Source organism: Marmota marmota, unplaced genomic scaffold (genome assembly GCF_001458135.2).
Source record: "Marmota marmota marmota unplaced genomic scaffold, marMar, whole genome shotgun sequence".
Classification (NCBI taxonomy): Eukaryota; Metazoa; Chordata; class Mammalia; order Rodentia; family Sciuridae; genus Marmota; species Marmota marmota.
Genome location: NW_025999842.1, coordinates 3,006,449 through 3,024,564, shown reverse-complemented (window position 1 = coordinate 3,024,564; position 18,116 = coordinate 3,006,449). Strand labels below are relative to the sequence as shown.

At 37.1% G+C, this 18,116-nt stretch overlaps 1 protein-coding gene across 1 annotated transcript in view; it reads right to left on the bottom strand.

Moving 5' to 3' along the window:
- The window catches only part of Sh3bgrl2 (SH3 domain binding glutamate rich protein like 2), a 75,387-nt gene that overhangs the window by 15,954 nt on the left and 41,317 nt on the right, over positions 1 to 18,116 (bottom strand). Inside the window, exon 2 of the mRNA XM_015498913.2 lies at positions 15,202 to 15,387. Coding sequence (XP_015354399.1) covers positions 15,202 to 15,387 — 186 coding nt within the window. The remainder of the gene's footprint in view (positions 1 to 15,201; positions 15,388 to 18,116) is intronic.

The following is an 18,116-nucleotide window of genomic DNA, read 5'->3' as shown; positions in this document are numbered from 1 at the left end:
GAAGAGAGAAGAAATAAACATCAATACTATGTATATATGTGTGCTTGATCAAAATGAGAGAGAAATGACAGAAGCTACCTCCCTTCATGTATCAAAGAAAAGTGTAAACACTGTTCTAATTTTAAAATCAAGGAATAAAGACATTAATAAATGAATCAGAGAATGGAAGTAACTTAGAAAACAAAAAGGCAGGACTTAAATGAAGAGGGTCCATTTTGGGAAAATGGAAGGGATCACCTATAAAGAAGGCAAAGGAAGCCCGCTTTCGATTCCTGCCTTTCTGAAAACAGCCTTTCTGAACTGACATTGGTATCAACATGCCCTTACTGTTTTAACTGTTTTGCTCTTGATTCATTATCTTTAATTATATAAGACTAAGAAAAAAAAAGAAAACTGCTAACAGAAAGAAATCCAACAGTTTGAATGTTAGTTCAGATGTACTAAACATGCACCTGGGGTGGCCTCAGACTGTCTGGATGAAAGCTTTCAATATTCACAGCACAAGTCATCATTTTTATGAAAGTCACGTCCCAGGGATTCATCACTGTAGAATATCGAGGCAAACATCTCAGTAAGGTGAAAATGGAAGATTAAACATTTATAGACAGAAGAATAAAAATTACAGTTATATGAAAGAGATAGAACTGCAAAGAATATCTAACTCAACTGCCATGCTTCTGAGCATACAGCTGATCAGTAATCAGCGACAAAGAATTTTTGTCACCTGTTCCCCACTACTTGAGTTTCCCCTTCCTAGTATCTGAGATGATGCCATATAAAAATATTTACAGTAAAACACATGATAGAGATGATTCTCCTTGATTAGATAACTGATCTTTTAGACAGAAGGGCTTAGAGTACAGATTTTCAATTTCAGAAAAAAGATTTCCTAAGAAAATTCTATCTGTAGAATAGATGAGCTTTTAATAGAGGTGGTTTCCCAAACAAAAAGATTTCATTGTATTCACTGGATTTGCTTTTGAAAAATTTGGCTTTGACCTTTATTAATAAAATGGAATGCTGCAGAGAATGTGTTTTCTAAAATAGCTTTCAATTTACTAACGGACTTCAAATCACCCACAGCAAAGGCTCAGTCATTCATGAGCAGAACCAAACAGAAGGACTGATCTTTGTTAAGTATGTCCCATGTTCCTAGCATTTTGAGTACCAGGTCTAAGGTAAGAAGGTCTCAGAACATGTTGAAGGTAAATGGGAACAAGGAGCTTGGGGACCAATTGAAGGCAAAGATGTCAAGAAAATTTTATGAGATAAAAGTCAATAGCAGTAAAAAGTCTACACCTGCTAGTAATGGGGGAGGGGGAGTAATAAGCAAAGTCCTAGTTAATTAGCAGTGTAATAACAAGTACATCTGAATTGAGTTTTGAGAGAGAAATAGGTCAGAATTATTGGGATTTGGTACTCTGGATGTATGAAGTGAAAAACAAAAGGGGTGTGGGGGATTTTAGGGCTCTACTCTAAGTATCATGTGGATGATGCACCATTAACTTTTCAACAATATCTATATCGTACAGCACAGCCTCCTGGGGATGAGGATGAAAATTTAGGACTTCAGGATTTTTCCCAGCCTATTAACTCTTAAAATAGAATTCTGTTAGTACATAATTACTGAAGACAAGCTATGAAACAGGTAAAAATTTCTTCCCCTCATTATGTTCTATTCTACTCCACTGTCAGAAGATATACTTAACTGCCATCAAATGTGACCAATGAAGAACTCTGGGAACCTGAGGGAAATGTGACTGGATCAAGCTGAGTAGGGGTAAACTACAGAAGATGTCATGAGGGCTCAATAGTGTTAACATTTTTTAAAAGGTTGGAAAACAAAATAAAACAACCAGTCAAAAATCAAAATGAAATAAGACCAAAATATGCAGAAAATTATGTGGCTCTCAAAACCTAAAATATTTATTGAATGCCTGATCCCTGATCTAGAGGACTGGAAGATAATTCTGAAGCAGTCCCTGTAAATGTGAAATTCCTGTGAAGCTTTACTTAATCTTAAAAGTTCATGAAAACGGGACATCCTGCCCTATAAACTGTTTATTTTGCTATGTAAAAAAAAATGTTTTACAATGTGCTCAATCACCAAGTCAGATGGATGTTTTGGGAAGACAGACTTTATTCTGATATAGGGCATCTCTGGACAACAAGGAACTTGACTCTGGTTATGCCATCAATGCGTACAATAATCATCTAGTTTTAAATTTTCTTACTTTTATTTCATCAAATGTCTTTTTCTTGATCTTGAAGCCAGATTCTAGAACTAATAACAATAACTCCACTCATTGGTAACCATATATCACAAATCATTGCTGTTGACTGACAGAGACTTTGAGGGCAAGAAGGATCGAATAGCCCAGCTGGGTGTGTTGGTATATGCCTGTATTCCCAGTGACTCAGAAGGCTGAGGCAGGAGGATCCAAGTATTAGGCCAGCCTCAGCAGCTTAGCAAGGCCCTGTCTTGAACGATAAAAGACTGAGAATGGAATGGAATAGCCTAAAACGAGAATGTGTTTTCTAAAATAGCTTTAAATTTACTGTACTTCAGAACAGCTTGTTAGTAATGGACTGTCATTTCAAGTGACTGGAAACAAACTAAATAGCTCACCATAGGGGAATGAGTAGGTTAATTATAATAATCCACCCAAAGGAACTTCTAAAAAATAAGTTTATAAGGACGTAGGAACTATTTTTGTTAAAGAATAAAGCAAGGCACAAAATGACATATGTTCAACAGTGTGATTTTTAAAGTTGAAGACTATTTTAAGAAAAGAGAAAGTACATAGAACAGAGATTTGCAGTCTTATTTGAAAGGTAAAACTGACTGCTGCCCCTTCTTTTCCATTCTCATTTTTCAAATTATCTCTATTTGCATATTAATTTTAGTGCTAAAAAAGTCAGAAACACTAACAATAATAATGCTAGATAACCAATTACTTCAATGTGTAAACCTTTTAAATATCTATTTCCAACCACTTCTTGTAAGACATTGGTTGAAGATCATTTCTCATGTTTATATTTGGAGATTTAAAAGTACACACATATACACACACACACACACGCACACACACACAACACACACAGAATAGCAGAAAGACTTTTCAAAATTAAATCTCATGTCCAAATCACAAATTTGTAAAACATAATTATAGGAATAGGTTGTTCATAATTCAAAAATAAGTTGTCAAATATACTTAAAATATATGATCCCAAGACAATCTTCTCCAAAGTCTCACATAAACACTGTACCTGGGACAATTGCAGACAGACACACTTCGGTATGCTTGGTGAGGTCCCAAGCCTCTGCCAATGGTTAGTAGAGGCTAGCACGTCTCCTAGTCTCTCTTCATAGGAGAGGTGAAGGAATGACATAAAAACCTACTGCTGGTCATTCACTCTTTCTGCTCCTCCTGAAAATTAGTTTAACCCTTCTCTAGCCTACTTTCAAGCCTCAATTCAGGTAGCATGTGGTAAGGCGGGCATAGTTAGTCCCAAACCGCTATTTAAATACAACTAGCCAACAGCTTTATTATCCTCCGGCTTGGTTTACATCCTATGATTAGCCACAAATTTAACATTCTGAATTCATTTAAATACCACTTAAAAGTGTAAAAAAAAAAGGTACTGGCAATAATTTTAAAACATTCTTAAAAGATGCCTAATGGAAATGGTCAAAAGGTTATCTTTCTATAAAATTGTCCATTTGTCTTTCAGGTAAACTGTCCTTTCTCATTATAAGACAGGATTTTACAAAACGAACTCTAACTACATCTAACTACATCTAACCCCGCTCTATTTCCCTTCACCTTTGCCCTATGACTGACTGAGCACTGGCATCCTCAGCTAAACCTACACTGACCTGTCTATCTGTACAGCCACCGCTTTTTCCTCCTTGATGGCTAATCCATGAATCAGTGTTTCCCAGCCAGATCAAACTTGACTGGATTTCCATTTCTAAGTACCACCTTTAAAAAAAAAAGAAGAAGAAGAACAAAAGAATTAAAACACGAATTCAGCAAAGCTATGGGACACAAAGAAGACAAGGCAAAAACAACCCCTGAGCTGACCAAAGCTGCACACCACTTCATCCCAGCATCCAGTGCCAGCATCCTGGCACTGCCACCATACCCAGGAGAAAGGCTAAAGAGATAAAGCCAAGGTGAAGGATGAATCACAGAGAAGATCTGCAAGGTTGTCTGATGAACCTGCTCCTCCAAAGCCAGAGCCCAAGCCTCAAAGTGCCCCTGCAAGAAGGGAGAGACAGTACCTAACAGGAAAAAGGAGAAATCCGACACTGACAAGGATGTGAAGAACCCTGAGGAAATGAAGATGCCCAAACTGGCCAGGCATAGAAAGGTACTGCAGATGCCAAGGGAAGTGTTTTATAACTGTGTATGTAATAGTTTCAATATTAGGTGTCCCCCAAAAGCTCATGTGTGAGACAATGCACGGTTTAGAGGTGAAATGTTTGTATTATGAGAGCCTTGACCCAATCAGTGAATTATTCCCCTGATGGGATGAACTGGCTGGTGACTGCAGGCAGTTGAGTGTGACTAGAGGAGGCAGGTTCCTGGGGAAGTTCCTCTGGGGTATATATTTCATTCCTGGGGAGTGGAGTCAGTGTCTCTCCCCCACCCCCTTTCTCCCCTTCCCTTATGGTGTCCTGAGTTGCTTTCCACCCACTCTTCTGCTATGACGTTCCCTCCTTATCTGGAGCTCTGAGGAATGGAGTCAGCCTTCTATGGACTGAGACCTCTGAAACTGTGAGCCCCTAAATAAACTTTTCCTCCTCTGAAATTGTTAGGTCTTTTCAGAGCAGTGAAAAGGATGACTAAAACAGTATATATCTGGTGACTGTATGGTTTGAAATACTATTTTTTTATCAAGTTTTATAAAAATGAAGATTTTTTTTAAGATATGTTGTTGGCACACAGAACACTTCATTGTCGTTTTGGGGGGAAGGAGCATATATCAGCAGTAGAATATCTCCAAAGCTGGACTGCTGTCGGGGAAACACCTTTCCCTGCTCTTTTTGCGAGACTTCCTCTTGGTTCCCAGAAGGAGGGATTAACTGATGGCATGTACAGCCACCTTAGGTGGCTGTGGTGTAGAAAAATTAAATTCATCTTTATGTCCTCCTGTCCATCTCTGCCATGGGCATAGACTTAACTCCCCTAAACCCAGAGACCTGTTGAGTTCTGACTCTCAACAACAGGTTTTACAATATGTCAAGGAATCTGGAGATAGTGTCCCTCAAAAGAGGAGCAGTTACTTTTCTCAACTGTGGATCTTTGGACTGATAATTCTGACATTTTCATTTCATTTCCTGAAAGTCAGGGTTGGCTCATGAAAAGTTGTTAAACATGTTAAATGTCAATTGTGTCTCTAAACCTGCCCTACTCAGAGCATCACATGAAGACTTCATTGGGTTTATAGTGGCTTTCTGATTTTGGTAGTCTACCCAAAAAGGGAGTTTGGAAGTTGTAGTACTGTCAGCTCATGTCCTGCCTGAAATACATGATTGTTTATGAAAACTGTTTTTAATAAAGCTAAATACAGTATGGCTTGGGGGGAAAAAGCTACAGGACACAAAATGAACTAAAAAAATTAATTGTGTTTCTATACATTAATAGTGAATGACTAGAAAAGGAAATTTTTAAAAAATTATTTATAATAACATCAAAAGAATAAAATATTTAGGAATAAACCTAACTAGATTTATACACCAAAAACTACAAATCATGCTAAAAGAAATTAAGGAAGACATAATAAATGGATACCCATGTTAATGGACTGAAAAACTTAATGCTTTGGGGTTTTTGTTTGTTTATTTGCATTTGAGATGTCATCTCGCTATGACAGCCCAGACTGGTTTCAGACTCATGAGCTCAAATGATCCTCCTACCTCAGCCTCCCAAATAACTGTGAATATAGCCATGTCCCATCACACCCAATGAAGCATTCAACATGTTAAAATGTCAATATCACCCATAGCAATCTACTGAATCGATGTAATCCCTATTAAAATCCCAAGAGCATTTATTTGCGAAATGAAACAAAGTCCTGAAATTCTTATAGACTGTCAAGGAACTCCAAATAGCCAAACATCTGAAAAAAGTACAAAGTTGAAGAATTCATACTTCCTTCCTGATATTGAAATATATTACACTGCTTCGTAATCAAAATAGTGTGATATTGACAAAAAGACAAAAAATATAAACTAATAATACAGAAAGGCCCAAAACAAACCTTTGTGTATATGGTCTAATGATAGACAAGCATGCCGAGACTACTCAATGGGAAAAGGACAAGTTTCTTAAATGATATTGGAAAACTGATATTTGCACACAAAAGAATGAAACCGGACTCAAAATGTGTTAAAGACCTAAACCTACGACCTGAAACTTCAAAACTTTTAGAAGACAACACATGGGAAAAGCTTATCATGGATTTGGCATATGACAACAAAAGCACAGGCAACAAAAGCAAAAATAGATAAATGGAGTATATCAAACTTGAAAAAACTTTTGTTCATCAAAGGATACAGTCAACAAAGTAAAAACACAAGAACAGGAGAAAATATCTGCAAGTCAAATACCTGAAAAGGGATTACTTATCTAACGAGAATATAAAAAAGAATCACTATAGCCTAGCAACAAAAAAGTCAAATAACTGGACTAAAATAAGGGAACAGGACTTGAAAAGATATTTTCCCACAGATAAAATATAAATGACTGCCAAGCACAGTTATGCACACCTGTAATTCCAGCTCGGGAGGCTGAGGGAGAAGATCACTGGTTCAAAGCCAGCCTCAGCAAAAGCAAGGTGCTAAGCAACTCATTGAGATCCTGTCTCTAAATAAAATACAAAATAGGGCTGGAGATGTGGTCCAGTGGTCGAGTACCCCTGAGTTCAACCCCTGGTACCAAAATAAATAAATATGACTAACAAACATATTAAAAAGATATTCAATATCACTAATCATCAGAGATATGCAAATAAAAAACACAATGAGATACCACTTCACACACAATAGACTGACTACCACAAGAACTTGACCAAACAAAACAGAAAATATCAGGTGTGAGTGAGGATGGAGAAGCTGGAACTTTAGTGCACTGCTGGTGAGACAATAAAATATTGCAAGAGCCATGGAAAATGGTTTGGCTGTTCCTTAAAAAATTAAAAGTAGAACTATCATATGATCTAGGAACCCTGCTCTGACATATAGATCAAACGGAATTTAAAATCTGCACACCCATGTTCATAGCAGCACTATTCACAACAGCCAGGAGGTGGAAGCAACCCAAATGTCTGCTAATGGATGAATGGATGAAACAGTACACAGCCTTAAAAGGAAGTCTTGTCAAAGCCATGACATGGATAAACCTTGAGAATATCATGCTAAGTGAAAGAAGACAGTCATGAAGGGTCAAACACTGTGCAATTCCACTTATATGAATGAGGTATCTAGAGTAGTCAAATTCTTAGAAATAGAAAGAATGGTGGTGGCCAGGGGCTGGGAAGGATGCTGAGGAGAGTTGTTTAATGGATACAGAGTTTCAATTCTGTAAGATAAAAAGTTCTGGGGGTTTGTTTCACACCCATGTGAATTAAATTTAATATTACTGAACTGTACATTTAAAATGGCTAAGATTTTTACGATACATGTTTTTTACTAAAATAAAAGTTTCTAATAATAAAAAAAAGAAAAATATATTTAAAAATCCAAATCATCTGCTTGCTAAACAGAAAGGAAAAAAAGGGATAAAAGGAGAATAAATATTTTTCCTTGGTATATATGGATTTCATTTCTAGTACATTCCACACATGCCAGTTCTATAGAAAGAAAAAAGAATTAAAACCTTGAACATGAGGACCCAAGCTTTCTTAAAATCTAAACCACACACTAAAACTCATCAGAAAGCCTAGGGGTTGGGACGTTTATCTTGTGAACCCATCACCAGATATGCAGAGAAAAATCCTGCTCACAGCAGAACATTCCAGGGAATCAGCAATAACAACATGGTGGTGCCAGTTCTGGTTCTTGAATGCAAATGAACTAGAAAGGTCACTGGCAACTTAAGGGGAAAGGAATCCATGGAGGCATAGTGAGGAAAGGACAGAACCCACATTAAAGCTGGAGAACCAGTTTAGGAAACAGGAAAGATTTGTTGTTTTGAGTAGCCAAGAACACACTCAGGCCACACCCAGTTTCAGCTGTGTAAGGTCACCAGACACAGCAATGGCCTGGCCCCATCACCCCTGGATACTCACTGCCACAAACAGACTCCAACTGAACCTGTTTCTTCATCATTCTCTCAGTGTTCAAAATCTGGGTGGGAAGAACTGATAGTCAGCTAGGGAACTTCCATTCAGCTTAAATTCCTCCCAACAGAAAGGATATTCTAATGCTAAATGTGAGAGGGAAGTCCACTGACCACATTGGCCACCCTTACTCCATGTACCATATGCTTAGTTCATTCGGTATGAAATAGAGTAATAAATTTCTGGTCCATTCAGGGTATAGAAGAATGGGCAGACTCTCTGGATCCTGTCACTTGGGATGTGATAGGTTTCTACAGGTTAACCAACCACATGGAGACCACTCATAAACCATCCTTGGGTAAAGCAAGGTGCACAGGAGCAGGTGGATAAATGAGGTCTAGTGATGGTTGCCCTCTAATGCTTTGTCAGGGTCATATTTACTTGATGTGGATAAAAGCAGACATTGTCTTCAATAGGCCTGCCAGAACAGAGTAGGATGACAGGACACACTCCAGCAGTTGCTGTTGTCACTACCCTGGGAGCAAAACCACTGGAGCAGAGAAGATGCCATTTATCTTACACAGTTTAATCAATATGATAACCTCTAGCCAGCTCCCAGGCAGTCTACCTGAAACAACCTCCCCAGACTCCACAGGGCACGACACAGAGAGATTCAGAAGTCATAAAGAAGTAAAAATAAGGAGAATGAAGTTAACATGACTTCACAACATTATACTCTTTTATTCATTCAATACATTCCCCTGTTCAAGGGGCTCTGAAGACTTTGCTTTTAATGATAGAGCAAGGATGTCAAGGCCTCCTTTCTCTCAAACAGTCAACATAACAAAAGATTTAAAAAACAGAAACTTCATTATTTGGATAAAGTTGGAGACATCTACAGCCCTGAACCATGACATACATGGGCAGTGGGTGGACATAAAAAAATGGCTAGGAATACAAATAACCCTGAGTGTTAATAGCCTAAACTCACCAATCAAAAGACATAGGCCAGCTGATTGGGTAAAAAAATAAGACCCAACAATATGCTGCCTCCAAGAGACTCATCTCATAGAAAAAGACATTCACAGATTGAAGGTGAAGGGTTGGGAAAAATCATACCACTCACATGGACTGCAGAAACAAGCAGGGATTTCCATCCTCATATCAAATAAAGTAGACTTCAAACTAAAGTCAATCAAAAAGGATAAAGAAGGATACTACATACTGCTCAAGGGATCCATACACCAACAAGACTTAACAATTATAAATATATATCCCCCAAACAATGGAGCATCTATGTTCATCAAACAATCTCCTCGCAAGTTCAAGAGTCAAATTGACCACAACACAACAATTCTGGATAACTTTAACACACCTCTTTCACCACTGGATAGATCTTCCAAACAAAAGCTGAACAAAGAAACTATAGAACTCAATAACACATATAGAATATTTCATCCTTCAACAAGTGAATACACTTTCTTCTCAGCAGCACATGGATCCTTCTCTAAAATAGACCATATATTATGCCACAAAGCAAATCTTAACAAATAAAAAAGGAGTAGAGATACTACCCTGCATTCTATCAGATCACAATGGAATGAAATTAGAAATCAACGATAAAATAAAAAGTAAAAACTATCCCAACACCTGGAGACTAAATAATATGCTACTGAATGAACAATGGGTTGCAAAAGACATCAAGGAGGAGATTAAAAAATTCTTAGAGGTAACTGAGAACACTGACACAACATATTGAAATCTCTGGGACATTATGAAGGCAGTACTAAGAGGAAAGTACATTGCATGGAGTTCATTCCTTAAAAGAAGAAAAAGTCAACAAAGAAATGACGTAACACTACATCTCAAAGCCCTAGAAAAAGAAGAACAAATCAAAAAGCAGTAGGACACAGGAAATAATTAAAATCAGAGCTGAAATCAATGAAATTGAAACAAAAAAACAATTAAAAAAATGACAAAACAAAAAGTTAGTTCTTCAAAAAAATAAATAAAATTGACAAACCCTTAGCCATGCTAACAAAGAGAAGCAGAGGGAAAACTCAAATCACTAACATATGGGATGAAAAAGGAAATATCACATCAGACACTACAAAAATACATAAGATAATTAGAAATTATTTTGAAAACTTGTATTCTAATAAAATAGAGAATATGGAAGGCATTGACATTTCTAGAGGCATATGAGTTGCCCAAATTGAATCAGGATGATATACACAATTTGAACAGATCAATTTCAAGCAAGAAAATAGAAGATGTCATCAGAAGCCTACCAACGAAGAAAAGCTCAGGACCAGATGGATACACAGCTGAGTTCTACAAGGCCTATAAAGAAGAACTAATACCTACATTCTACAAATTATTTTGTGAAATAGAAAAAGAGGGAGCACTTGTAAACTCATTCTATGAGGCCAATATCACCCTGATTCCAAAACCAGGCAAAAACACATAAAAGAAAGAAAACTTCAGATCAATATCTCTAATGAACATAGATGCAAAATTTTCTCAATAAAATTCTGGCAATTGAATACAAAAACATATAAAAAAGATAGATCACCACAATCAAGTGGGGTTCATCCCAGGAATACAAGGTTGGTTCAACACATGAAAATCAATAAATGTAATTCATCACATCAATACACTTAAAGAATCAAATGATCATCTTAATTGATGCAGAAAAAGCATTTGACAAAATACAACACCCATACATGTTCAAAAACACTAGAAAAACTAGGGATAACAGGAATGTATCTCAACATTATAAAAGCTGTCTATGCTAAGCCCCAGGCCAACATCATTCTAAAGGAGAAAAATTGAAAGCATTCCCTCTAAAAACTGGAACAAGACAGGGATGTCCTCTTTCATCATTTCTATTTAACATAGTTCTTGAAACACTGGCCAGAGCAATTAGACAGATGAAAGAAATTAAAGGGATATGAATAGATAAAGAAGAACTCAAATTATTTGCTATACCTAGAAGACCCAAAAAATTCCACCAGAAAACTTCGAGAACTAGTAAATAAATTCAGCAAAGTAGCAAGATACAAAATCAACACCCACAAATCAAAGGCAATTCTGTATATCAGTAACAAATCCTCTGAAAAGGAAATGAGGAAAACTACCCCATTTACAATAGCCTCAAATAAAAAAAAATACTTGGGAATAAACCTAACAAAAAAGGTGAAAGACATCTGCAACGAAAACTACAGAATGTTAAATAAAGAAATTAAAGAAAGATCTCTCTTGTTCTTGGATAGGCAGAATTAATATTGTCAAAATGACCATACCACCAAAAGCAGTATACAGATTTAATGCAATCCCAATTAAAATCTCAATGACATTACTCATAGAAGTGGAAAAAGCAATCATGAAATTCATCTGGAAAAATAAGAGATCCAGAATAGCTAAAGCAATCCTTAGCAGGAAGAGTGAAGCAGGTGGCATCACTATACCAGATCTTAAACTATACTACAGAGCAATAGTAACAAAAACAGCATGGTATTGGCACCAAAATAGACTGGTAGATCAGTGGACAGAATAAAGGACACAGAGACTAACCCACAAAACTACAGTTATCTTATATTAGACAAAGATGCCAAAAACATACATTAGAGAAAAGACAGCCTCTGCAACAAATGGTGCTGAGAAATCTAGAAATCCATATTCACAAAATGAAATTAAGTCTCTATTCCTCACCATGCACAAAACTCAACTCAAAGTGGATCAAAGCCCAGGAATTAAACCAGAGACACTGTGCCTATCAGAAGAAAAAGTAAGCCCAAATCTCCATCATGTCAGATTAGGCCCCAACTTCATTAATAAGACTCCTATAGCACAAGAATTAAAATCAAGAATCAATAAATGGATGGATTCAAACTAAAAAGCTACTTCTTGGCAAAAGAAACAATCTGTGCGGTGAATAGAGAGGCTACATCTTAGGAGCAAATTTTTACCACTTGCACATCAGATAGAGCACTAATCTCCAGGGTATATAAAGAACTCAAAAAGCTAAACACAGACACACACACACACACACACGAAAAAAAAAAAAAACAATAAATGAGCCAAATAACTGAAATGCAAATCAAAACTACTCTGTGATTTCATATTATTCTAGTAAGAATGGCAGCTATTAAGAACACAGACAACAATAAATGTTGGCAAGGATGTGGGGAAAAAGGCACACTCATACATTGCTGATGGGACTGCAAATTAGTGCAGCCAATATGGAAAGTAGTATGGAGATTCCTTGGAAATCTGGGAATGGAACCACCATTTGACCCAGCTATCCCTCTCCTCGGTCTATACCCAAACGACTTAAAACAGCATACTACAAGGAAACAGCCACATCAATGTTTATAGCAGCACAATTCACAATAGCTAAACGGTGGAACCAACCTATATGCCCTTCAATAGATGAATGGCTAAAAAAAATGTGGCACATATACACAATGGAATATTACTCAGCAATAAAAGAGAATAAAATCATGGCATTTGCAGGTAAATGGATGAAGTTACAGAAGATAATGCTAAGTGAAGTTAGCCAATCCCCCCCAAAATAAATGCTGAATGTTTTCTTTGATATAAAGAGGCTGATTCATAGTGGGATAAATAGAAGGAGCATGGGAGAAATAGACAAACTCTAGATAGGGCAGAGGGGTAGGAGGGGAAGGGAGGGGGTATGGGGTTATAGTTGATGATGGAATGTGATGATCATTATTATCCAAAGTTCATGTATGAAGACACGAATTGGTGTGAATACCAGAGATATGAAAAATTGTGCTCTATATGTGTAATAAGAACTGTAATGCATTCTGCTGTCATATATAAATAAAAAAATTATTAGTTGTTAAAAAATAAAGTAAAAAAATAAAAATAAACAAATGAGTGAAAGGAAGACCAGTAGAGGAAAGAGAATAGTGGGAGGGAGGAGGGAAAAGAAAGAAGAGGCACTGAGGACTAAAATGGAGTGAATTAAAACCATACATGTATGATTTTGTCAAAATGAACCCAACTATTATGTATAATGTAATGCACTAATAAAAGCAAAAAAAAAAAATACTTAAAAACAAGGGGGGCGGGGAATGACATAAAAATTAAATGAAAGAATTAAGAGTTAAAGAAGGAGCAAAAAATCAAAGAGGGAGATAATAGGGAAAAAGCAGATTAGAAAATTATATGAAAAATCTAATGCCCAAATTAAAAGGCACTCAAGACAAAGGCAACAGGGAAAAACTAGGGAGAAGTGTTTCAGAGAAAACAATACAAGAACATATTTAATAATACAATCATACAATTTCTTGATTATAAAGGCACACTGAGCACTCACCACAATGAATGCAAATAGTGTACATGACAGTAATTTACCAAAAAATTTTGAGTACATACCTGAATAAGAGACCTTAAAACTTTATATGGAAGAGACTGACCCAAACATATAAAAGATCAAGGAAAACAGCATTAGACATTTCACTTGCAGTTCTGGAAAGCAGATGATAATGAAGCGACAGCATTTAAATTCTTTCAACCTAGAATTCTACACCCAGAAAGTACCCCCACACTACAAAAGGCACAGAGGTATTTTCGTACCTGTCCTAGGGAGAGAAAATCACTGGATTTTTGTTTTAAGCTTTCTAGCGCTACTTGATTTTTAGTTTTATTTTCAACTGTTTCCTCAGTTGGTCTACAAGCATAATAGGACGCTCTATTCTCTGCAGTCATGCATGAATAGTACACGCCTTGGTTATAATACACTTCACTCAGTAAAATATGAGATAAAATATGTGATATTAAAAAACCCACAAAATAATAACCTTTCTTTTCATATTATAATGTATTATAAGAAGGACTTTAGAAACAGTGACAAGGCATCCTTGGAGGTAAGACAGATACTACTTTCCTTTGCTCAAAGATGAGAAACAGGCTTAAAAAGATAAGTAAATTTCCAAAGGTATCTTGGCCAATGTAAGGCAGTACCAGGACCAGTTATGCCTAGTCCACATTCAGGATTCTCCTCACACATCTACAGCTAAGAAAGCTGTGCAGTCTATTCATGGCTTTACTTTCCAACTTCTTATTCTGTGTGAGCCCTGGGGAAAGGCAACTGCTTCCTCTGAAGTCACTAAAGCACACTATCATCCCTTACTCCACCCTAAAGACAACCCCGCTATTTATGGTCTCAAGTACCTCAGCACTGCAGCTCCTTCTCCTTCTCCTTCTCCAGGCCTCATCAAATGAACTATGGTCCCAAAATAAACACTGACCTATGTACTTAAAGCTACAGCAAAAGGCAAATCCTAACCTACTCGTTAGAAGGAAGTTCACCAAATGCTTTTTTAACAAAAGGACTAAGACAGTAGGTAGATAATTAAACAAAATTATCTTCACCTTCTTAAATGGTACTTATAGCAGAAAGACACCTAATAGGTTTTAGAAGTTCATAGGAATCCCTCTGGTTCATAATCATAAAAAATGGAACTCTGAGTTATAATCAGTTTTCAGTAGTTATTTATACCACGGAGGGATAAAGATTCAAAAATAATTCCCTCTTCTACTCTTCCCCACCAAATGTATTAATTGAAAGATAAACTTCATTTAGAACGTATCAAGTACACATACACACATTTTCCCTTCCCACCCCCTCTTTCAAAGCAGAAAGAAACAGGAAGACAGACACAGACTCACACCCAAGACACCACACAACCACTCACATGCACACACTGAATGTGATGCTGGATTCATATGCCCTCCAGCTTTCCCTCTTTGGATTATGGCCCTGAGTGAAGAGGTCACAGTCTTCACTGTAAAAAAAAAACAAAAAAACAGCTGCACTCTAGTTGATGTGCTATGAGTAAGAAAATGAAATGATATGGTAACAGTCCAGCAGCCACTTACTCCACAGTATCGGTCGCCATTAAATATCTGAGGTGGCAGCGGGTTGCCCTGAGCAGGCTTCTTCTCTGGGGGGATGTTTTTGTACATCCATTGCCTCTGTTCTTCTGACATTGTGATATCCACCTCTTCAAACTCTATCTTGTTGGCTTCCATAAATCTAACCACATCCTGCTGCTTCTTCTTTATCTAGAGAGAAGACAAACAAAAGAGGAGAAATGCTCATCTGAAACAATAAATATGTTTCCAAACTGAAACATGACAATGAGATTCAATTTCTCATTGTCAGAGGTAACTGATGCAAAAAATAGGTGGTTTTTGAAAGAGATGTCCTGCGCTGTCTGCACACTGGACATCCAGTGCAGGACTACACAGGTCCTTCTGTAGAGACTTCTCTACCTGGACTTCCCAGAACACTTCCCAGGCTCCATCAGATTGCCCAGAAGGAACAGACGTGAGGGGAGAGAGTGACAGCTCTCCACGGACAATGACCTCTTCCCATCTCACCCCCACTCCACAAGTAGTTGACATTTACAGTCACTAAAGCTCTGCTGCCCAAAACTATATGAAAACTGTGGGTACCACATCTGAGAAGCCAACATTTCGTTGATGAGAGCAGCATTTCTATTCCCCTTAGCAGCCTCTTTCAGACATTCCACAGCTATAACCACTGCCATGAGAGAATCCGTTCATCAGTTCACGAGAGGAAAATGTTCTCCGCTTCCAAGGTGAGAGGAAACCAGGAGCACCATCTTCCTGTGAACAGTTTCTTAACCCTCTCATTCCTCTTATCCTTCATTTTTCCTTCTTTGGTCACTAGGGGTCAGGTGTGCTCCTGAGGAGCTGTGGACACATCTACAGATATGCCAAATGTTAATCCACTTTCTAAAGAAGCTAAAGGTCTGTATTAACTAATACAGATGGGATGACAATATTCAGTGTCTTAAACAGGCATGTAAAACATAATAAAACAAGATTGCCTTTTCTAAGTGATTATGAAGAATCTGCGTAAAGAACAAACTTAAGGATGAAGAAAATTTTACAAAGCCAGGGCAAAGAACCATTTTGAGAGATCAAGCAGTTAGAAAGACCTCTCATCAGAGAAAATAAAATGCTCACAAAATAAGCTCTTACACACAGTTATCTCCATCCTACCCAAACACCCCCACAAAAAATGTGTTATATGCTATGTGCAAAGAGCATTTGTTCACTGGGTTGAAGTTCATGAATGACTAACAAGATGGTTAGTTAGTATGGACACAAATAAAATGCTGGAAAAATAGGTCAACTTCAAGTTCAGTGATATTGTAAGATGAGAGAATTATGTCACAATTATAAATATAAATTTATAAAAGTGATCTGAATTTCTTGAATACAGACTTTTCTCATTTCTGAAAAGTTTACTTTTTCGCCTCACTGATACACAGTTTCAGAAATGCGGTTATATTATTTGAAACTTCAACTGGCCTAAAAGCATCATTTATTCCTACTTAATTTCCCCTTAAAAGCCTACTAGATAGATTTTATTATTCCTGTTATATAGATGAGGAAACTTAAGTCAAAGTGGTTACTTATTCTGATCAACAACTAGAGCATATTCTTGTGAAAACAATCATGTCATTTTCCTGCTTAAAATATTTCTAAAGGTTCTCCACTACCCCTGGGTATATAAATTCTACGTTAACTCAGTTTTTCATCACTGTGACTAAAACACACAACAAGAATAACTTGGAAGAGGAAAGACTTATTTTGGCTCATGATTTCATATGTGTCAGTCCACAATTGACTGGCTTCATTGCTTTGGGCCTGAGTGAGGCAGAATGTCATGGCGGAAGGGCATGGTGGAAGAAAGGTACTCAGATCATGGAACCAGGAAGCAGAAAGAAAGAGGAAGGAAACAGAGACAAGACAGTGCCAAGGGCATTTCTCCAGTGACCTACTTCCTCCAATCATGCCCCACCTGTCTGGAGTCTTCACCAAATCACCTAGTCTGTTCAGCTACCAAAGGATTAATCCATTGATGAGGTCAGAGCCCTGACCCAAAGCCCCACCCCTGAACACTGCAGCATTGGGGACCAGGCCTTCAATAGAGCTTCCAGGAGACATTCCAGATCCAAACCATAACAATGCCTTCTTAGCATACTATGATATCCGATAGCCTTTGGAATCCAGTTTGTTTATAAAGCAAGTTATTTGCATTTGTTCAGGAAATCATAAAACAAACAGTGACCTATAATGCTACTACTAGGCAACCACTGTCAAAATTTAGAGAAATGAACTTAAACTTTCTGCTCCTGAGAGCTCCATAACTCCAACACATTTTAAATATTTATGATAGTAATAAAAAAAATCAAGATATATAATAAAACCGTGGTTTTCCAAATAAAGTATATACAGATAACATTGTCTTTACCCCAAACTGTGGCCACTTTAAAACTCATATATTCTCATTACTAGGATACAGAAAAGACAACATGGCTTCCTTACTTCCCTACCCCACCCTATACACACTGATACAAACTTGCATCTGTTGATGCAATCCCTGTGGTACAACTGATCTTTCCTTTCACAGGATCACACTTGGTAAAACAGACTGTGTCTTGCTCCTTTCATTCAACGACCACCCCATTCACAATATCCAAAAAAAATAAAATAAAATAAAATACTTGGGAATCAACCTAACAAAAGAGGTGAAAGACTTATACAATGAAAACTACAGAACCCTAAAGAGAGAAATAGAAGAAGATCTTAGAAGATGGAAAAATATACCCTGTTCATGGATAGGCAGAACTAACATCATCAAAATGGCGATATTACCAAAAGTTCTCTATAGGTTTAATGCAATGCCAATCAAAATCCCAACGGCATTTCTTGTAGAAATAGAGAAAGCAATCATGAAATTCATATGGAAAAATAAA